The sequence below is a fragment of the Penicillium griseofulvum genome (genome assembly GCF_001561935.1).
Source record: "Penicillium griseofulvum strain PG3 chromosome Unknown contig_6, whole genome shotgun sequence".
Classification (NCBI taxonomy): Eukaryota; Fungi; Ascomycota; class Eurotiomycetes; order Eurotiales; family Aspergillaceae; genus Penicillium; species Penicillium griseofulvum.
In genome coordinates this window covers 1,671,047-1,692,872 of record NW_024467419.1, presented here as the reverse complement: position 1 = coordinate 1,692,872, position 21,826 = coordinate 1,671,047, and the positions used below count along the sequence as shown (strand labels likewise).

General features: G+C 48.2%; 7 protein-coding genes across 7 annotated transcripts; 4 read left to right on the top strand and 3 right to left on the bottom strand.

The window, feature by feature from the left end:
• Positions 1–1,782: 1,782 nt before the first annotated feature.
• On the top strand, positions 1,783–3,165 carry PGRI_077280 (uncharacterized protein; the record flags this gene model as incomplete). Its single annotated transcript, XM_040795442.1, has 1 exon — positions 1,783–3,165. One exon carries the CDS (start codon positions 1,783–1,785, stop codon positions 3,163–3,165), a length of 1,383 nt encoding a protein of 460 aa, XP_040653119.1.
• Positions 3,166–4,286: 1,121 nt separating this feature from the next.
• On the top strand, positions 4,287–6,064 carry PGRI_077270 (HoxN/HupN/NixA family nickel/cobalt transporter; the record flags this gene model as incomplete). The annotated part of the gene is made up of 7 exons (XM_040795441.1): positions 4,287–4,502; positions 4,557–4,567; positions 4,629–4,701; positions 4,757–4,842; positions 4,893–5,171; positions 5,235–5,380; positions 5,442–6,064. The coding sequence occupies 7 exons, from the start codon at positions 4,287–4,289 to the stop codon at positions 6,062–6,064; spliced, it is 1,434 nt and encodes a 477-aa protein (XP_040653118.1).
• A 3,348-nt stretch (positions 6,065–9,412) lies between these two features.
• PGRI_077260 (uncharacterized protein) lies at positions 9,413–11,200 on the bottom strand (the record flags this gene model as incomplete). Its single annotated transcript, XM_040795440.1, has 5 exons — positions 9,413–9,529; positions 9,692–10,216; positions 10,264–10,381; positions 10,435–10,699; positions 11,152–11,200. 5 exons carry the CDS (start codon positions 11,198–11,200, stop codon positions 9,413–9,415), a joined length of 1,074 nt encoding a protein of 357 aa, XP_040653117.1.
• Positions 11,201–11,257: 57 nt separating this feature from the next.
• On the top strand, positions 11,258–13,225 carry PGRI_077250 (type-X family DNA polymerase; the record flags this gene model as incomplete). The annotated part of the gene is made up of 1 exon (XM_040795439.1): positions 11,258–13,225. One exon carries the CDS (start codon positions 11,258–11,260, stop codon positions 13,223–13,225), a length of 1,968 nt encoding a protein of 655 aa, XP_040653116.1.
• Positions 13,226–13,723: 498 nt separating this feature from the next.
• On the bottom strand, positions 13,724–17,909 carry PGRI_077240 (aminophospholipid-translocating P4-type ATPase DRS2; the record flags this gene model as incomplete). Its single annotated transcript, XM_040795438.1, has 3 exons — positions 13,724–14,572; positions 14,623–14,926; positions 14,980–17,909. The coding sequence occupies 3 exons, from the start codon at positions 17,907–17,909 to the stop codon at positions 13,724–13,726; spliced, it is 4,083 nt and encodes a 1,360-aa protein (XP_040653115.1).
• Positions 17,910–18,672: 763 nt separating this feature from the next.
• Positions 18,673–19,763, bottom strand: PGRI_077230 (exosome non-catalytic core subunit RRP45; the record flags this gene model as incomplete). Its single annotated transcript, XM_040795437.1, has 3 exons — positions 18,673–19,282; positions 19,343–19,462; positions 19,519–19,763. The coding sequence occupies 3 exons, from the start codon at positions 19,761–19,763 to the stop codon at positions 18,673–18,675; spliced, it is 975 nt and encodes a 324-aa protein (XP_040653114.1).
• Positions 19,764–19,943: 180 nt separating this feature from the next.
• On the top strand, positions 19,944–21,823 carry PGRI_077220 (spliceosome-associated CWC15 family protein; the record flags this gene model as incomplete). The annotated part of the gene is made up of 10 exons (XM_040795436.1): positions 19,944–19,953; positions 20,012–20,034; positions 20,090–20,166; positions 20,219–20,515; positions 20,569–20,650; positions 20,705–20,875; positions 20,931–20,966; positions 21,020–21,033; positions 21,430–21,440; positions 21,486–21,823. The coding sequence occupies 10 exons, from the start codon at positions 19,944–19,946 to the stop codon at positions 21,821–21,823; spliced, it is 1,059 nt and encodes a 352-aa protein (XP_040653113.1).
• Positions 21,824–21,826: the final 3 nt, after the last annotated feature.

The window sequence follows — 21,826 nt, the reverse complement described above, 5'->3', positions numbered from 1 at the left end:
ACCACAGCTGGTATCGAAATTGGAGCGGTGTGAGGAGGAAAGCCCGGCATAGCTCTCCTTGGCTTTCTGGAACCAGCGATTTCAACTGTTTGAACAATACGGAGAAGTGCCGAGTCGTCGATATGAAATGTCTCAGGTACAATTAAGACATTCTCTTTTCTCGTGTGGGCTCCACCGTAACGGATAAACATCCTCCTAAAGTGATTGTACGGGCTTTGAAGAGACACGGTTCGGGTTTCGGCTCGATGATCAGTCGAGTGCACCCTGATTCTTGGCTACATAGAGTAAATGGCCACAGAGATGGTATCCAAAATTCTGCAGTGTGGGGTCTTACAAAACCCATCTGAAGTGGGAGACAATAGTCAGTAGTGCTTCCAAAACGTGATTGATAGCCTAGGTAAAGAAATGTAGGAGTATCTAAAATTCAGAAGTAGCGAGTGAAAAAAAAAAGTAAGAAGGTCTCAGCGATGGGATACCTGGGCTAGTCATAGATCGAGTCGGGGTCTGTCCATGTATTTAGATAATGCCAAGAATTGCGATAAACAGAAAATCACGCTTGCTTAGCGTTCATCCAGGTTAATCTAGCAAATTAAGCTCAATTTAGGTGAAGGCGATATGGGCTAGAGCATGAATAGCTGACGTGGAAGACGATGGCCCCCAACCAGCAAGCCAACAAGCGAATCATGCTCTAGTTGGGCTCACACCGACACTGAGAAGGAGGCTCCTCGTGGGGAGCCAGGCATGATGTACCCTCAAAGAAATGCCCGCAGAACAAAGCCACCGATCAGGTCGGTTATTCATTCGTCCAGAATCAAGACTCGCAGATGCAGGTTGTGACCCACAGCGCTTTGATGCATGAGCAACGTGGCCTTAGAAGGGCAGAATCATGTTACTTCAGAAGGAACAACATTGGAGGGTGTGTAGCCACTATACAGCATATGCAGGTCTAGCAAAGTTGACTGGGTCTGCCTCTCACATGTGGGAGTCAGCCGCCTTGTTCAGCCTCGTGGGAGCGATGCATATCCCGGGTTGGATTTCGGGGCGAAATAATGGTGGGAGGTCTATGTTGGTGCAGTTAGGGAGGCTGAATGAGGAGATGGCTCGTATTTACTTAACTAGGTGGTACCACCGAGAAGACCTGCACAATGACGACCCCTGTCGTTTGACAGGGTAGAGTTCATGATAGACAACAACGCGTATGCAGTGATTCAGGAGACTGAGCCAGTTAAAATCTCATCATATGCGCTGCCACTTCCGACCTAGTGGAACCTGCCGTTATGAAAGAAAGTTCCTGTAAACACGTCCGGAGCTAGCAGTTGGGGAGACATTCTGAGCCTGTCAATGAAATCCAACGTTTCCAACATCCTGGATGGTGGGAAATGTGATCAATTATGTTCAGGTGGGGGCTATTTTGGTCAACAAATCCAATGCCTTGAAAGTGTGCTGTGGCATGCATACGTGCATTAGGGCAGCGATCAATGAAGGTCGTCTATTGGGTGGGCGAACGCCGCAGCGGTTACAACCTTGGGGGTATTTTTATCGTGCTGATCGGAAGATTATGATTCGTCCATGGAATTTGAAATTTACTATCATTAGAATTATTAAATAGTAGTTAATTTGATAGTTTTCCATGTTAAGACTGAAGAGATGCGGGGGAATTGACTGTTGTTCTCCTGAGCTAGTCCCTATATCAGAGTCTGATGGCAATCAAGCCATCCGAATCCTTCAATTTCCAACCCTTCAACCGAAAAAGGGGTTTCCCCTATATCGAATCCCAAGATCATGGGTGTTATGCGTCTACCCCGCCCAACGGGCATCTATGTCCCCAGACCACCAAGAACCCTCACCAACGACATGATATCTCCACCACTCTCTCCAGAATTCAGCTTCGATTCGGAGACCATCACACCCTCTCTAATTCCAGCGCTGGAATACATCTCCTCCAAACTTCAACAAAGAGTGATGCATGTCACCCTCCTCATCGGCCGCGGAAAGCCCTACCCAACTGGCCAACCCTCCGACCTAATGATCATCCCTATTCATCCGATTGAGCCACAAGCATGGCGAGTACTTGAACGTGCCATTGCCAAAGGTTCAAAGAAGTTCTCACTCGGCCCCAGCTGGACCGACGCCATCGGCCGGAGCCAATATGAGCGACAGGCAAACGATCACCTCGTCAAGCAATCCATTCTCCAAAATGAAGTCATCTTCAGCCAGGAGGGTCTAACTCTTCTCAACATGGACCGCATCTATACCTTTAAGCGCCGCGTGTGTATCCTTTCCACCCGTCCCTTCTCCCGAAATGAGGAACAATCAATGTCATCCTGCGTCCGGCTACTCCACCGAATCGTCGCAGATTTCTCCGGTCGCCCCTTTAGCAAAGCTTTCTTCCACCGTGTCTATAAGCAGCTCGATATATTAGACGAGCAGCTCACTGCCGTCGCAATTGCGTATAAGAATGTTCACAGTCAAGATGCTATCATTATTCCCGCCCAAACAAAACCTCCAGCACCATCTCCGTCGCCAGTTCTGGCCAAAGCCGAGGCTGTTGTTCTAGCAAAAGCCACCGCCGTGGTCCAGGCCAAAGTTCAGGCAGTTCGTGCAAAACCCCAGCCAAAAGTCGAGGCTATTGTTCCAGCAAATGTTGCAGCCGTAGTCCCGGCCAAAGTTCAGCCGGCTCAGGCGAAACCCCAACCCAAATCCGAGGCCATTGTTCTAGAAAAGGCTACAGCCGTGGTCCAGCCCAAAATTCAGCCTGTCCAAGCGAAACTCCAGCCCAAAGCTGAGGCTATCGTTCCAGAAAAAGCTACAGCTGTAGTCCAGGCCAAAGCCCAGGCGGTTCAAGCTCAAGTGAACTCCCAGCCCAAAGCTGAGCGAGACTTTTTGAAGCCCAAAGCTAATCCTATCCCTATCCGGGTGAAGGCCGAACGGCCTCGTGAAGTAAAGAGATCACCCATCCAGACTGTGCGCGGTCGGAGGCAGCCCCCACCGTCAAACATGCGAGGACAAAAGAAGCGTGGACCTAAGACGCCTCTTTCTGCGTCGGATGTTACTCCTATCACGCGAAATGAGTGGAATATTCTTGCCGCTCAGGACATACGTGCCCAGCCTAGAGTTACCAAGTGGACTCCGTCACCAACTGTGCTGGCATTGGCCGCTGCTTGACCTTGACTTATCTTTTGGCTTGATGCACAAAACCAACCAGAGCAAACCCCAGCCTTGTCGTGAGCGCCGGGTCTCGGTCACGGCTCACGTTTAATCCCCCAGACTTGTTGGGGTTTTGTTGAGTTTGAATATGAAGACACAGACGAGAACTATAATTAGCTCGTATTGCTGGACCATCTCTTTGTCTTCCCCGTATCTGATTCCATCAATTCTAGACCTTGATAGGCCGGGTTGGTGAAGGACAGATTGCCCAGTTGTGACATACTGGTGCGAAGAATTTCGGTACCCGGACTGGCGCCAAGCATTCATCTTGGCGCTCTAATATTGATATGATAATGATCTCAAAAGCTTTTAATGACGGATCTTGTCAGGGAATTGAATGTTGCGAACCAATTCACGGTGTACATAGTTCACTTCTTAGGTGTCCATACAAAATTTTAATCACCAATTAGCCAATATCCAAAGATCCAAGCAGAATCAATACTAGCAAATCCGAAAAATAATCAAATACCCCGGCCCTATACCAAACGGTGCTGACATGAATCAGGTACGTACTCGGGCGTATATAGTTTGCCGACCTCGGGAGTAGCCATAGCTTGGCCCCGCTTAAATTCGGCGACCGGCGAACTGAGACAGCCACCTACTCATGACCGTCCAATCATAGACACGGGAAAATATTTATAGTGGGTGTCAACCATGAAAATTGAAGCATTGACACTATTAGCACATGGGAATACAAGCTGTGAATAATCCACGTTTCCTATCAGCATCGGAACTCGCCGCTCTACTGTGTTATAGCTCTACTTTTTTTTTACAACACTCAACACGTGGGATTTGTTTTTAACGGGATCATGGGCATCGATATTGGTATCTCGATCACTTCATGACTCGGGTCAACTCCCGCAGAATTTCATCTATAGAGAGAGTAGGGAAGGTTGGATGTGTATGCTTGGCAGAGCAGGGCTTGGCGCGGTTATCTAAAAAGTTTAAGAGCTGCAGGCGTATAGGGAACCCCTCTTCTTGTGATTTAAAGTCTTTTAAATGTCTTGAGAATCTCCTCAATATCTTTCCAATATAAAATAAATTTAGGTATTGTTACAAAGAATTCGGGAAAATCTATCATGTCGGCTTTCAATGAGTCTGGCAATACTGCCGATACAGACTCGCACAGTCTAGACAGCGACCGCAAATGGAGCTTGCAGCCTCTTCTTCGCAGTGCTGAGCGCTCGCATAGCAAAATGCCGGGCATTAGAAAGATTCCTCTTCGCGCCATTGGAATTATTGCGCTTATTGCGTTGTTGAATATTCTAGTTTGGGTTGCGGCGGCTATTGTGCTAGTATGTTTTGATAGCTTGTGTGACATTGGACTGATTCGCTAATGACTATTGTAGAGTTATCATCCGTGAGTCTTTGGATATATCATGGCTAGGAACTCATTTTATATACTAATTGCGTGTCTACAGTTCGCTAGTTTCTACAGCTGCCCTTGCCTATTCGCTTGGATTGAGACATGCATTCGATGCGGATCATATTTCCGTATGTCGAATTCGACCACGAGCTATATCAAAATAATTAACAATGTTATCTATAGGCTATCGATCTAATGACCAGAAGACTTCTGGCAACGGGACAACAGCCTGTTACCGTGGGCACTTTCTTCTCGCTTGGTCACTCAACGTGAGCACAGTCTCCTCATTCTATATGAAATCCAATCTGACCGAGCCCAGTATCGTGATCATCACATCTATTGTCGTCGCAGCCACAGCAGCAGCAGTCTCTGAGCGCTTCGACAGCTTCAGCACGGTCGGTGGAATCATCGGTACCTCCGTCAGCGCTGCCTTTTTGATCCTACTTGGTCTTATGAATGCGTACATCCTGTACAAACTTGTGAAACAGATGCAAAAGGTATTCAGTCTTCCTGAGGGCCATGAAGATGAAGCGTGGAAGATCGAGGGTGGAGGAGTGCTGTTCAAGATCTTGAAGAAGATGTTCAAATTGATTGACCGGTATGTTCTTTGGTGAACTTATGATGTTCCGCGCCTCTGACACATGTGTCTATCCTTGTCTAGCCCATGGAAGATGTATCCCCTTGGAATTCTGTTCGGCCTTGGTTTCGACACTTCGTCCGAGATCGCTCTACTTGGAATCTCATCCATCGAAGCAGCGAAGGGAACATCCTTCTGGGTGATTCTCATTCTCCCAGCTCTATTCACAGGTTAGTATCCTCTTATGTGAGCCCATAACTTCTTCTGGGGTCTTCGACTAACACCCCCCAGCCGGTATGTGTCTCCTCGACACAATCGACGGAGCCTTAATGTTCTCCCTCTACATCCAACCAGCAGCCAACTTTCTCCCGCAAAAACCAACAAGCACCATCTCAGACACCTCATCAACAGCCAGCGACCCAGATGAGCTCCCGCAATCGCGAAACAACCACCGCGACCCAGTCGCATTCCTGTACTACTCGATCGTGTTGACCACGCTAACCGTCATCGTGGCGATTATAATTGGCGTGATCCAGCTGCTCAGTCTCATCCTGAACGTCACAGATGCCAAAGGCAAATTCTGGGACGGCGTCCAGGTCGCTGGCGACTACTACGATGCTATTGGTGGTGGTATTTGTGGTTGCTTTATTGTATTTGGTGGGCTGAGCGTTCTAGTCTACAAACCATGGCGTAGGTGGATGGATCAGCGACATGGGAAGCGTGTCGTTAATGATGTGGAGGGGTATAGAGATGAAGATGGTTCTCCTGGCGATGCTCCTGGCGCTGCCATTGTGACTGAGACAACCGGTACTCAGCACCAGGGTATAGCTACTGAGTTTACTGGGAAGGGGGCTTCGTCTCGCGTTGCTGTTAAGGAGACTGGTGAGCCGAGACTTGAAGATCACATCATGTAGGTGTTGCTTTATCTAGCTAGTATAATCTGGTTGGTTTCTTGAAATGCAGGAGTTCTCAATATCTACATAACTCTCTTCCAATGAGTAGACGCTACAGCTGTGTGTACCTAAATTGCCATCTTCTCAGGGAGGGACGCGAATGCCTGAATCTTAAGGTGCGTGACGCTCTTCGTTTACTACTGAGTCTTCCCAATTAGGAAGGAACTACCAACCCGGTCCAACCGCACCTTCCCCAGATGCTCATCCATCTGCCAGGGTATAAATACCCCCCTCCCCATTTCTTTCTCTTTTTTTTTCTTCCCTCCTTCATATCTCTTCTTCTCTACTTCTAAGGTTCCACCACATTTCAAGGTTTCATCCTCCACCATGGTCTCCCTTCATCATGGATCCCCCACGTGGCCCTATCCACTTTGGACCTTCCATCCTTTCCATCTACCAGGACATCCCACAATGGACCTTCCTCCTTGACCACATTCACCTTGGTCATCTACCTTGGTCACCTTCCATCTTGGTCACCTTCCACCTTGGTCACCTTCCAACATGGTCCTTCCGCCTTGGTCACCCACCTTCCAACCTTCATGGACCTTCCAAGGTCACCTTCCATCATGACTGCTTTGAGCTAATAACCTTTTGTGATGTACGTGTATTCATCCCAGAATACAAACATTGCTAACTTCAAAGTTCATAGAAACTTTCATACCCACCCCCATATTGCCCACACCTCCGTCTCCTCACTTCATCATGACCACCCAGCAGCTGGAACTGTTGTACTCAAAACAAACCAACAATCCGGCATGGCTTCCCAAAGCGACTGGCAAACAACGTTTCACCAGCTGTCACAAAAATGAGTCAATTGTGGTCAATCCCCATTTTTTGCCCTTCATGTTCCCGTTCATTCACTACGTCTCGTCATTCATCGCAATCAATCAACCATCCATTCAATCAATCATCTATTCACAACAATCAATCAATCATCTATCTAAACAATCAATCAACAACCATCCAATCAATCAACCATCCAATCAATCAACCATCCAATCAATCAACCATCCAATCAATCAACCATCCAATCAATCAACCATCCAATCAATCAATCGAGCATCTATCCAAACAATCAATCAATCAATCAATCAATCAATCAACCATGCATCCATCCAAACAATCATCTATCCAAACAATCAACCAATCATCCAATCATCCAATCATCCAATCATCCAATCATCCAATCAACCATCTATCCCAACAATCAATCATCCATCCATACAACCAACCATCCATCCAAACAATCACCTATCCAAACAATCATCTATCCAATCAATCAATCACCCAATCAACCATCTATCCAAGCAATCAATCAATCAATCATTCAATCATTCAATCATCTATCCAATCAATCAATCAATCATTCAATCATCCATCCATACAATCAACCATCCATTCAACCACCCATTCAACCACCCATTCAACCACCCATTCAACCACCCATTCAACCACCCATTCAACCACCCATTCAACCACCCATTCATTTCAAGCATCCATTCAATCAACCGCTCCCAGTCTGACCGTGGCGGGCTACGGCTTCAGGACAATCGGCAGACTGGTCGAGCAACCTCCTCGAACAACTTCCTCGAACGACTTCCTCAAACAACCAACAACTCCCAGTCTGACCGTGGCGGGCCTTTTGGCTTCAGGACAATCGGCAGACTGGTTGAGCAACCTCCCCGAATGACTTCCTCGAACAACTTCCTCGAACAACCAACAACTCCCAGTCTGACCGTGGCGGGCTACGGCCTCAGGACAATCGGCAGGCTGGTCGAGTAACCTCCTCGAACCACTTCCTCGAACCACTTCCTCGAATAACCTCCTCGAACAACTACCCAATCCGATTCAACCAACAACTCCCAGTCTGACCGTGGCGGGCCTTTTGGCCTCAGGACAATCGGCAGGCTGGTCGAGTAACCTCCTCGAACCACTTCCTCGAACCACTTCCTCGAATAACCTCCTCGAACAACCACCCAATCCGATCCAACCAACAACTCCCAGTCTGACCGTGGCGGGCTACGGCCTCAGGACAATCGGCAGACTGGTTGAGCAATCTCCTCGACCGACTTCCTCGAACGACCTCCTCGAACGACCAACAACTCCCAGTCTGACCGTGGCGGGCTACGGCTTCAGGACAATCGGCAGACTGGTCAATTACCCACTTCACCCAATTCACTTCCAACAACTACTTCAATCATTCAATGCAACCAACCGGCCACTTCAATTGCCCACCTCAATCATTCAACTATTCCTTTGTTATGGTTTCAAACTTGCAGGGGTGTGCTTATCAAAAAGAAAGGAAAAACAAAAAGAAATCGTTGCATATCGCATATCTTTATGCCATTTTTGTCGGAGCAGGACACTCCATAGTTATAAAGCAAATCAAGGAATTTTCATGGTCTTTCAATTTTATCGTCATAAGAACTTAGTCTTCCAAGTATTTGATCAGTGGCCTACTTAGTTCGGGCTAATTTCAACTGCTGCAGTAGCCCTTTGTTTCATCATGGTACAGTAATAGCCGGCTTATGCGGCCTTGGGACTTCTTTTTCAGTCGACCTTCTAGACAATTCTTCTAGACGTCACCCTTTTCGGGGTGAGAAAGAGCATAAACTGTGCAAACGACTTTTCAACATACCAGTTATCATAATACTATTTATCATGGATACTTTGATGCAATCCGATAGCACGACAGACATGAACATCTCTCCGTCTGCTTTTCTACCTTCTCTTATACAAGATATTCCACGCCGTACACGCATCGGCGCTGTGATGTAGTCAGACTACACCACTACCTACATGGTAGACGCCACTGCAGCACCGCTAACCGCAGCAACGACCACCATATCCCACGAAAAATTCACGCTCAGACCCCAAAACCCGAAGGAAGTCACACTCGAGAATGGGTTGACAATTTATGGGGATACCGACACTACGAACACACTGACCGATATTCTGATGCAATATGAGTTTCATAATGCCGCGCATATGATCGACCCATGTATAAACGTTTGTGTAGTGGTTGACGTTGATAGATTCGATCGTTGAAGCAGCCTTGTTATCTGGGTCGAAGCAGCCTATCTCCGTTGTTTTCCATGTTGTAACTAGGGTTGCAACTTCGCGGTTAGCCTCCTAGAAAGCTGAAGCCAAAGCTTTGTTATGTATGGGAGATGGAAAAAGGATACAATTTCCTAAGACTAAATTATTGCGACTAAGGTAGGACGGGTGGTGACTATCCACTGTAATAATTCCCTCGGGTTTAAACTCTCGACGTTCTCATCGAGGCGAACCGGAAGAATAGATGAATAATTAATTGTCGCCGCTGTCCTTCTCACCATCGTCATCCTCGCCACTGTTGTGGCTGCCCTCGTCGCCACTGTCCTCCGCTTCCCTGCCCTCATCACCCGTGTTGGATTCCGTAGTTTTCTACTCCGGATCGTAGAGTTCATAGGCGGACCACACGTCGACGGATTATGCATCGGCAGATTGATTCTCTGTGGCAGGCTGAACGAGAGATCCCTCAGGATCCTTTAGTCTGGTCAAGCCCAGAGCCCTTCGAAGGCTGAATTTCACCCAGTTCTCTCTTACCGCAATACGTTCTCTGATCAGAGCCATATTTGTGTCGTATTCGCTCTGATGCGCTGCCAATTCTTGTCCGGCACGGAGAATTCGTTGCGCCTCAGGATTTCTCAGCAGCTGTCTTCTAGCGTCGGCTGTGTGCTCTTTTGAACTCTCGCATGGCGTCTTGTAGACTCCCCGATTTTGAAGTTGTTCTCGGGAGAAGACCTGGGGCGTTTCAAATGGCCACATCCTCTCCGCTAGAGTCCTGATCCAGATTTGCTGGACCCTGTTGATCCGTTCGGCAGTGGTCGTGTACCATCTGAAATAGGCCGACAGTTGGACACCTACAGCCCCGTCGCCGCGAATGGGCGCAAGTTCCCAATCCATGAAGCGATAGTTCAATCTTTCAAGTTCTAGCTTCCTAGATGCGAGAGTTGGCGCATATACGGGCTCCCAGATCATGTATTCGTCAGTTTCTAGGTCAATGCAGACACTCATCGGGGTCCCTCCTCGTGAGGTGACACGACTATCGATTGGCATAATGTCGCTGAACTGTTCAGAATCATTATTGGTTCACTTGAGAGTCCGGATCAAATTACCATCACATTCCCACTCTTTGAGGGGGAAGTCTCTCGGACCATGTCCTTTCCCCTTGTCCACTTTCTGCGGTTGATTGCCAAATGCTTGGCCATGGGAGCTTGGCTGCTAGCGGTAAGACTGATATTGTCTCTCAGTCGCTGCCCAATATAGCTTCAACCCTCAAAATAAACCGACAAAAGCCCAGAAAATCGAAAAGTGCGACGGCGACGGCGAACGGGACGACGAACGAGGCCGCAAAGCCATCTAGGAATGCATCCAGGTCATAGTACGTGTGTTTTGTTCGATCGAGGTACGTACAGACGCTTCCAGAAGCGATGACATCCTTGAGGGTCTGGAAGGCGTTGATTTTCTCTTCAGAGAGTTGTGCTGGTGTCCTCGTCGCGAAAGAGCGACGCTTCTGTGCTGTACCGGGGCATTTTCTGAAGAGGAAATGCTCTGAATTGTATAGCAAGTTTCATCTTAGAAGGAACTGTCTGGCCTTGCCTACACTTCGGAAAGAGTATACGGAAGCAGAGTGGATGAATGAAGAGTCAGTGTAAAGTCTACTGGGAGATATATATTGAGAACTCTGGCATTTCTGTTTCTTATAATCTTTTGATTGTCTTTTCACTTATCTTTTTAGATGTCTTCTCAGAGTTCTTTTTTTTAGATATTTTCTTTCCTTCTTGGGTACTGTATGCGTACTAAGATGACATTTTTAACTTTTATATACTTCATGCCTCGCCAAGCTAGTGACGTCAGTCCCCTAAACCTTCCTCGTGATCTCAAATTCATGTGCCATCACAACTTCAGCCAAATTCAAAGATGAGACGTGGCTCTACAAGATTGAATATTCGAGACATTTTTCTCATTTATTTACCTTACGAGCAATGTTTGTCTCAAAGCACCAACGGCAGCAAAATAATGAGCACGCTCCTTAAAGACTCTTCCTCGCATATATGATGATTGCATATTATAGAGCAAAGACTCATTTTTCTGAAGTTGCCAACGATCATGATTGCAGATATAAGCTCTTCTTCGAAAGACAAGACAGAACATGTCTCCATTTTCTCATCCCAACCACCCATCTTCATTTTGCCAACACATCTCTCCCTGGAGGAGCTGGACGAGATTGAAGGCCGATTGATAGATTACGGTGGAAGGCTGACCTATGACATCGCCGAGGCCGGTCTCGTGCTGGGGAAAGTCGGGCGCGCGAAGCGTGCAGCGCTGGAATTGCGCACCCGCGGTACCTGGACAGAGGAGCTCATACCTAACTCAGCTTCGAAGTCAATGGGCAGTGATGCGGAGCCCCCTCCTAAGCGTAGACGCACACATCAGTATGATGGGACAAAAGACGTTCCGGTTGAGATTATCGACCTTAGTACTGAATCTGAGAGCGAGGATGGAACTGCCAATCGACATGACCCTTCGAAGAATCAAATTCCAGAGCAAAAGGTAGAGGAAATTAAAAACTCAGTCACAGTCCTCAAGCTCGAGTGGATGGATACCTCTATCAAATCCGGCAATTGTGTATCCCAAGCCCCATTCGTTGTATATCGTGGGCGAAAGATCCCCCCTCCTCCCACGACAAAAACAGAAAGCAAGCACGACCTACTGGCACAAAAATCAAATCAGATCATCGAGCGTGCAAAACAAGATGCGGGCTTACCAGCACCACGAACTCCCCCTCCAGACCACATCCACGCACACCGCTCAAAAGAACCCCCTGATGGATCATCCCAGCGCCCCCGACCAAAACTATATCGACAGACGACCTCCGAACACGAAAAAGAAGAAGCCAACGCACCCCCACAACCAGACTGGGTCCGTGACCATGTCATATTCGCATGTCTACGCTCAGCACCCTTACACCCTCCAAACGAAGACTTTATCTCTCAACTCGTGAAAATCAGACGAATCCGCGAACTCACCCTCGACGAGATCGGCGTGCGTGCGTACAGCACATCCATCGCAGCATTAGCAGCCTACCCATATCCCATCCAGACCCCGAGTGAGATCCTCGCTTTACCAGGGTGCAACGCCAAGATCGCAGATTTATTCGTGGAGTTCCAGCGACACGGCGGGTGTAGTCATACCGATGACGACGGGAATGTCGCCGCTGCCGACGCGCTGGAGACGGATCCCATCCTCCGCGTTCTGAACACGTTCTATGGGATATGGGGCGTTGGCGCTAAGACAGCACACGAGTTCTACCAGCATGGCTGGCGTGATCTCGACGATATTGTGGAGCATGGGTGGAATACACTATCTCGCGTTCAGCAGATAGGAGTGAAATTCTACGAAGAGTTTCAGGAGGGCGTTCCGCGCGGTGAGAGCGAGGGTATAGCGAATGTCATTCGGGAGCATGCTCGTCGAGTCCGGAAAGATGGAGATGGCATTGAGTGTGTGATTGTAGGCGGATACCGACGCGGGAAGGAATTGAGCGGTGATGTTGATATTGTATTGAGTCATCGTGATGACGCGGTGACTCGGAATCTGGTTGTTGATGTTGTTGCGAGTCTTGAGGCTGAGCGGTATATCACTCATACGCTCTCTTTGCATTTGACTTCTTCGCTGCGGGAGCAACAGACGTTGCCTTTTCATGGTGATGATACGAGGAAATTCGATACTTTGGATAAAGCATTGGTTGTTTGGCAGGATCCGCATTTTGATGCGGGGGATAATGGAAGGAAGAATCCTAATATCCATCGTCGTGTTGATATCATTATATCGCCTTGGCGTACGGTCGGGTGTGCGATACTCGGTTGGTCTGGTGATACGACTTTTCAGCGGGATTTACGGCGGCATGCGAAGAAAGCTCGCGCGTTGAAATTTGATTCGAGTGGGGTGAGAGATCGAAATACTGGACGCCAGGTTGACCTAGAACATGGCGGAGAGACCTGGGAGGAGAGGGAGAAACTTGTGATGGAGGGAATGGGCATAGGCTGGAGACCACCAGAAGAACGGTGCTCGAGATAGAACCCTGATCAGCCGGGGAAGAGATAATATAGTCTGGATGTATGCTCTGCCCAAAAGGACATCGGATGTAAAGTGTACATACCAGCTATCATGTCATATACTACATGGAAATGTTTATAAAAGAGAACAAGAAAAACGCTATAGTAGTCGGAGATCTTCTACTAGTAGATGTAGAAGTACTAGACCAGCAGCCACGTCTACGCATACGTTAATTATGTTTATCAAATAAAGAACCAGAATGTTACTGAATCATGTCATGTTCAAGTTTCGCAAGACTCAGCTAAAGCGATATCAAGTAAACAGGAAAAAGGTAATATGTCACAGCCTCCAGACCAATTGCATGGCTATAAGGACGACCTAGAGAAAAGAAAAAGAGCATAAGGTACACAAAGATACAAATATACCAGCCTCTGGCATGAATGCATAAGAGCGAAAAAGAGCACAACAAACCGCCACTGCAAATGCATGATGCATAATCAACCCACAGCGAATCAATCATCACGCCATAGGTCTAGAGCTAGCCATCTCACCATACCGCCCACGACTCTGGGTAGTATCGTAAGCATTGAGAACACGCATCTGACCGCCATCGTCGGCCTGGGAGAAGGCGTAGCCACGTTGCTTGCGCATGCGCTGGACCTGGCGGACCTTCCGGATGGCCTTTTGAAACTGTTCCATGCGTGGACGGTAGTCCTGGACATTGTATTTCTGGATTTCCTGGACGTGGTGGTATTGTTGTGGGTAGTACATGCGCTTGGCGTACTTCCAGGCATAATCACGTAGGAGGCATATACAAGGTAGGACGATGGCCATCAGGTAGAAGATGGGGGATTTGAAGAGCACGGGGATAGTGCCGTAGTATTCATTTGAGAATCCCAAAGCCGGGGCGGCGTAGCCGTAAGCCGGGAGGAAGATGAGCCACAGGGCCATTGATCCTGGGATGGCAATGAATGTGTACTTGGTCCAGATATTGGTGATCAGAGCAGCTTTACCGAGGACGGTGGCTAGCACAGCAGTGTACAGAGATTCACCCCAGACCCAGTGGCCGGCGACCTCGCCGTCTGCCATGGGAAGGTCCCAGAAGTAGAGCAACTCAGACACAATGTACAGTATCAGAGAGTGGAAGAATCCATTCAGAATCCAGGCCCAAAAGCTGTGCCTCTGGAAGAAGACACCTTTCTGGCCCAGCTGGTACAACTGTGGGTAGCGGTCCAGCAATCGGGCGGAGATGAACTGGTCAAAGATTCCCATCGCGAATGGAGGTAGGACAGTGAAGAGCACGTTGTAGAAGGAAAGCGTCCAAGATTCGTAGATAACTTGTCCAGAGAATGCGTTTTGGAAAGAATACTATGACAAGTCAGATACCACTCCAAATAATCCATCAAGGTCAAACTTACCCAGAATTGAGTCATGTACAGGGTAATATTCTTATAGTATGAGTATAGAATGACTCGACTGATGCGAGAATAGCTCCACGCTCCGTGAACCAAAAGCAACTTCCGAAGGAATCTGAACTGGCCAATTGCCACATCAGCAGATCGTGCGGCTTGGAGACCTTCGACACCGCTGATGCCGACTCCGACATGAGCGGCTTGGATCATGGACACATCGTTGGCACCGTCACCGATAGCCAAGAGGAGAGCCTTCTTGTGGCGCTTGACGAGCTTGACAACCAAAGCCTTTTGAAGAGGAGAGACACGACTAAAGAACATGTTAGAACCAAAATAAAATCACCAAAAGCCAATGGCACTTACCAGCAAACAACGGCTTTGCAAATGACAGCCAAATCCAAGAACAGTTTCTCCATATCTTTCTCCAAAGCAAAAGTCAACGACCGTCCATCAATGATCAGAGCCAAAGGTTCGGTGTCCCCAGAGGCAAGTTGGCTCTGAACGGCGTCCATTTTCTTTTGCAAGCTGTCACGGGTAGCATCTGCCGACTCCTCGTTGATGATGAGAAGCGTCATGTCTTCCGAGATGAGTTTGCAGGACATGCCGATGTTGATTGCAGTCTCCTGTCGGTCACCTGTCAAAACCCAAATTTTGATGCCTGCAGTCTGGAGAGTGTGGATAGTATCCGGAACACCATCCTGCAAGCGATCCTCAATAGCCGTGGCACCCAGAAGATAGAAATCCCTTTCGATCAGCTCGGCCGCTTTGTCTAGTTCATCCGCACGACTGCCGTCGACAGTAGTAGAAGCCTTGTCATAGATCTGGTACCATTGCTGGAACTCATTTTCTGGGACTTCACGCATAGCCAGACACAACGTCCGTAGACCATCCGAGGCGTACTCCTCCAGGTGCTGGAGAGTTGCTTCCACGGTAGGATTATCGGGGTGCAACCGTTCAAGAATGACTGTGTCAGCACCCTTACAGTAGACGCGGACCTTCCCATCAGGACATCGGAAGATAGTGGACATTCGTTTTCTAGTAGAGTTGAACTCGCATACTGCTAGCAGTTCGTACTCAAGCTCCTGGCCGCCAACCTCAAAGATCACCGATCTCGGTCTTCGGTTGGTGAATCGGAAACCCAACGAGGCGGCTCCATCTACCAAGGCTCCCTCGTCTGGCGATGCTGCTTGATACTTGATCACATTTGGGTCATCGCTGTTTCGCTCAGGAATAACAGTGTGACAGGTGGCGAGAAGAGTAAGAAATTCGCGAATAGCGTTCTGGCTTGGGTGCGACTGAAGGTTCTCTTTGAGTTTTTTGAAGTCATGAATACCATATTCAGCACCATCCTCCACGGTGGCACGTCGATCTTCAGGAACATCATCGCCATATTGGATGCCGGCAATGCTAACTTGCTTGAACTCCATCATGTTGCAGGTAAGGGTGCCTGTTTTGTCCGAGAAGATGTACTCAATTTGACCAAGCTCCTCCACAAGGGAGGATGTGCGGCAGATGGCCGGGGTGTCGGTTTTATCGTAGTATATGTCCAGATCGGAGTTGATGAGGAAGGCCTGGAAGTACTTGACGATTTCAATGGTGACGAAGAGGGAGATCGGAACCAGATTTGAATAGAGCACCCAGTACGTGAAAATGTCGTAAAAGAACTGCTTTACCATTTTGACCGAACCCCCATAGTCGAGGTATGCAAGTTGTGAAGATTTGGTTTTCCGAATAGCGAGATCACCGACAGAACTGATGACACTCAGAACAACAAGAATGCTGACAAGCATTAGAATCTGTATGTTAACTGTTCGTTCCACGGCTGTTCGCTTGATCGGGGTTGCTGTCGCATTTCGCATGAGTTTTGTCTCGTGGCCACTAAACACCACAATGCCATGAATCCAGGGAGTGTTGCGCAGCGTTGCGCCACGAAGTAGAAGTTGATCCGGAGCCAAGGGCAACTCTTTTTCGCCGCCTCCAGCATTCATAGTCAAGGTGGCTTCGTAAGTATACAGACTGCTATTTGGCTGTTCTGACCGAACGCGTCCACTCAGACGGCTCAGATCACTAGGGCTGACCAGATGCGCAGTCTCCGGAATGGCTTGCTTGATTTTGAGATTGGTCTCTCCGTCCAAGTTTGCGGTCTCGATGTAGCATAAACCCTCAGGCTCAGATGACGCCAGTAGTACCAAGTCGGCCGGAAAAGGCTGCTCGGACTCAACCCGAACTACATCCCCGACCACAACATCTACCCATTTTGTCTCGTGGAATGAAGATCCCTTAAGGACTTGGGTTTTGGAGTAATTCAGTCCTCTGTCCGACATTCTCCGTTTGTAATCCTCTACCAATTCTTTGATTGCCGACACGGCTAAAACGATAGCTAGCGGAACGATAGTTGTGAACTTATTCGTGGGCGACACATTCGGAATTTGTTGCAAGATGGCGGTAAACAAGAAGAACAGGTTGGCGTATTTAGAGAATTGCTCGAACAGGAATTTGGGAACAAAGGTGAAGATGTTGTACTTGGCCGTTGATACGAAGTTGCTGACGAACTTGTGGGTGGAATTTGCGGGCGGGTTGTTGAGTTGAATCATGCGCGGACCCAGTGTCGATGGGTCAACCTTGCGTGCAAAGATATTAAGGTCAGAGACACGGAACTTCTTGCGTTCCTTCGGACGTGGCGCCGGAGAAGCACTGCTATCGACTGTCGCTCTTCTAGCGCCTGACTCAGTCAATGGAAGATCCATTTCTGAATATTGCGATGACCCCATGCCGAACATGTATTTCGCTTTGCCCATAAATCCACCACCAAGTCCGAGAACACTATTGCGCTCATTTGCCTTGCGGACGTGGTGTGAACTGGCGATTCGGTCTTCGTCCGCGTCGAGATCATAATAACCTGAATGCCCGTCGTCGAAGTCGTCTAAAGAATACCGCCGGTAATTGTCCAGGCCAGAGGACTGAGAGTAGGCTCGATCTCGCGTGCCACTGGAGTAGGGGTCATTTGGTTGGAGACTGGGGTTGACAGGCGGATGCGCCGGTCCAGAAGCAACATTGTGCTGCGTTGCGCCAGGCGGCGCGCGAGATCCGACAAAGTTATCGTAGGAGACGGAAGGGCGTGGTTGTGTTTGGGTGTACGGTTGTTCGGAGTCGTCAATGTCGTAGCGTTCTAATAGATGTTCATCGTTCACGGGAGGGCGTTGACCACTGTTGTAGATAGGTTCGGAATCCAGCAGCAGGTCGTCATCGCGGCCAGCGGCTGGATGCGACCCAGGAGGCCTACCGCTGGCCATGATGCCGCGGGGAAGCTGACAGCCTCACTGTTGTAGCGCAGTAGCAATGCCCCTGAGGCATTGATCGCAAGGCCAGGTCGACAGAAAGCGCTCTGCTATATCTGTCGGAAGCAGGGATAACGAAACGAGGTATGGCGAACAATGAAAGATTTGAGGAGGCTTGGGCTGGAAAAATGTGGGAGTCGAGTGAGAATGAGGTCCAAGGGTGGCTTAGCGGGCGAAGGCAGCAATTAAGCTATGTTGATTTGATGCACGGGTAGGCGGTAAAGCGCTTCACAACAGCCAAAGAGCTCGAATATTTGCAAAGATACTTTGATTTTATTATAATAACTGTGTAGTTTAATGAACACTTTATTTCTGTACTTTTTTTTTTCTATACTATGGTCAAAATGCACTTATATTCATTGGCTGCCCCGGGCTCTACGGCGAAGTGAGCTAAGAATAGGGGGCTCTTGGCATCCGGAAATATATTAAACGCTTTGTTTGTATGGAGTACTATGCGATATAGGAACGGTTCCACTTAAACACAAAAAAATATTGCTTGAGAAAGAAAAAAGGGTTAACATAAGGTACTTAAACGATTCCTCATAAAATTGAGGTGCCCAGTGTACGGAGTACATTGAGAACATAGGAAAAATGGTTAAGTTCATTCATCTACTAGCGCCCATATGTCGCCCATCATGTGGCAGCCAAGTATCATTGATGTAAACGCCATGCAAAACTCCAGTCCCCCGATCGTCAAAGTAATGGTAGTACATGCTGTTTATTCGACTTGAACCAACCGGTCATTTTCTGCCCGAGACTCATCGGCCATGCCAATCTTCGCCCGCTTAGCCAAGTCGGCCTGGAGGACCTTCTCAACAGTAGCATTGATCTCTTTGACTTTTTCCCATGCCACATTTGTTTTGTTCACAACTGCCATGGCATCTGCTGGTGCACCTGCGTACTTCGAGAGGTAACAGACATCGCCGGCGCTGTTAATGCCAATGACAAGATCACCCTCGGCAGCCTGCTCCTCCTTGAGGGTGGCATCAACAATGACATGCTTGCTGTCATTGAAGGTGTGGAATGTTACTGAGAGAGGCTTGTGTGTAATATTAAGTGCGACAGGCACACGCTGTTCCACACCGTAGACTATGACACGTCCGTCTCTCACCACAGCATCCGGCCGGCGGAAGTGTTGCAGTCCAGCCATGATCGCAATGCAGGCCGCATCAGTGATGTTTCCATCGTAGTCGATAATGTGAACGTCGGCCCGGATTGACCAGCAGCTCACACCCTTTAGAATGCACAGAGATTCAGTATCGAGGGCGTTGGAATGGCGGATGATACGGTCAAGGGTGTTGGTAGCGTATGCCTCAATGTCGTTAGATCTGTAAGACGTAATTGTAAGCATAGATCAGTGGATAGTGAATATGTCGGGTGGTATATACCGTCCGTTTTCCCAGGCTGGTGAACCCATTGCGCTCAGCTCTAGGTTGATGTTGAAGAGGCCATCGAAGGGCCGGTCTTCACGCGGTTTGGTGACCTCAGCGGAGATCCGAACAATAATGCTAGAGAATGAGTCAGTGACTGTCATCTGTGGTAGTACAAAAGATCTGAGGCTCACTGTGTCTTTCCAAGCTGCAGCTTCACATGTCCATATTCTTCACCAAAGGAGATATTTAGTGGACGATAGTCGTCAGGCTTGCGACCATCGAGACGCACATCCTCACGGAGAGCCTCAAGAATAAAGTCGCGCTCTGCGATTGAGAGTTGCGCTTCTTTCGACATCGTTGAGGAAGATCTAAAAGCCCCAGCGCGGGGATCAGAGATGCTTTCTTTTTTGGGCCATTTTGCCCGTGCAGACCGCATTGTAGCGGTTCGGATTATCACTATTCCGAAGTTTGCGCCAATGACAGTGGATGATACGTCAGGCGGTGAAGATAACGTGAGGAGAATACTAGGTAGTGCCTGAGGCGACGACAGATATCGAAAGCTGGAAGCCGCAACGTCCTAGGACTTTCAACTTTCACTTAGCAACCACATCACAAAATGACTACAGGTATGCCAATAGAAACAAAATGTGGGAATTTGAATACTTGTAACTGACATTTATTTAGCTCACAGACCTACTTTTGACCCGGTACGACAATCTTTCTCGACACGACTTTTCATAGACACTGACTTGATTTCGACAGGCGCAAGGCAAAGAAGCCCTCCGTGGTCCAGCATACCACCAGCGACTCCTCCCTGCGCATAAACACCTGAAAGTTCGGTATGTATAACGATACTTGGGCAGTCAATACCGATCACTGACGTTATTCTAGCCAACCCGGACAAGGCGGCGCTGCCGACGCTGAACCATCGCCCCGTGACCTTCGCGCAGAGCTTCTCCAGGCTGAGGCAGCACACTTCGCCAAGAAGAATGGAGTTCCGGCCGAGCAACCAGCTATTGTTGAATCCTTAGCCCCCAAGAGACAAATTGAAGCTGCGCCCCAAGACGGAGGTGATGGCGATATCCAGGAAGAAGACCCAGAGGCCAAACGCCGACGCATACTGGAGGAGACGCGCGACATAGATGCCGATTCAGACGCGTCAGAAGAAGACAGCAGTGATGAAGATAGGTGGGTTGAACCCGGAATCTTCTACCTAGCACGAATAAACTGACAACCTGTAGCGACGACGAAGACGAAGCAGCTGAGTTAATGCGGGAGCTTGAAAAGATCAAAAAAGAGCGATTGGAACAAAAGGAGAAAGAGGTATCTTGCTTTCTCACATCCTGAATTAAATACTGGTGGCTAATGCATAAACAGGAGCGTGAACGGGCAGCCGAGGAAGAAGAGAAAAGAGAGGTTGATATCGCGCGCGGTAATCCTCTGCTCAATTCCCAGGATTTCAGCATGAAACGGCGCTGGGATGACGACGTTGTATTCAAGAACCAGGCTCGAGGAACAGAGAACAGAGACGGCAAGGAATTTGTCAACGTATGCTTACTTTCCTTTGGCTTATTCTTGTGACACTAAACTAATTCGTTTTCAGGATCTTCTTCGTTCTGATTTCCACAAGCGCTTCATGGTATGTACCTATATCCGCTGTCATTTTTATACATCCGCTGACCGGGCTTTCAGGGAAAATATGTGCGGTAGAGTCTCCTGTGATAGTTGGGTATCTAGATGTCACTTCAAGGCATATTTTAGCTTAACTAATGGATATGTATTATCTTATGTTATTTTCGTCGTTTCATTGAAAGAACGTAATAGGATTTCGAGGGCAGTTTGGTTCCCCAAGAGTGTCTTTTTGTGGTGGTGGCAACCTTTGAGCTAACATCTTTGTTTATGGTTATTCTTATGATCAACCTTCTTGTTACTTGATAAAGACTTTAGAATTGGGTCATAAAGACTATTGTTGTATCCAAAAGGCCTCGGAATTTTAATTTCCTCCATATAAATACGCTTCAGTGGCCTCGCAAAGTCCTTGAATCTAAACACGATCCCTCTTTGGACTATATACAAACATTTTTTAAAGCTCATACGGACAGACCACCCGACAGTATGCGACCAAACATCCCACAAACGCAATCTCTCTTTCGTATAGTCCTCACAAACCAGTTTGCACAAGATAGTAAAGCCAGAAACTTATACTGGGTGACTGTGGAAATCCCCTTGACCATGGCGTCTACCAATACTGATCAAATGCTGTTAGAGTTTGCGCTTCGCGAGATCCATAACATCCGTGCTATGATCTTTCGAGAGCCACAGCATTGGATGAGGAAAGAGTGTATTTCGTTCCCGGTAGAAGTTCCGATGGACTGCGAAAGTAAGGAGCAAGAGGTCCGTATCACCATGGCTAAGGCTGCGATTGCCGTGCAATTCTGGCTGGAGGAAGTTATTGCTGGTAGGGCTACGCTTGACCGACAACGTCTCTTTTACTAGAGG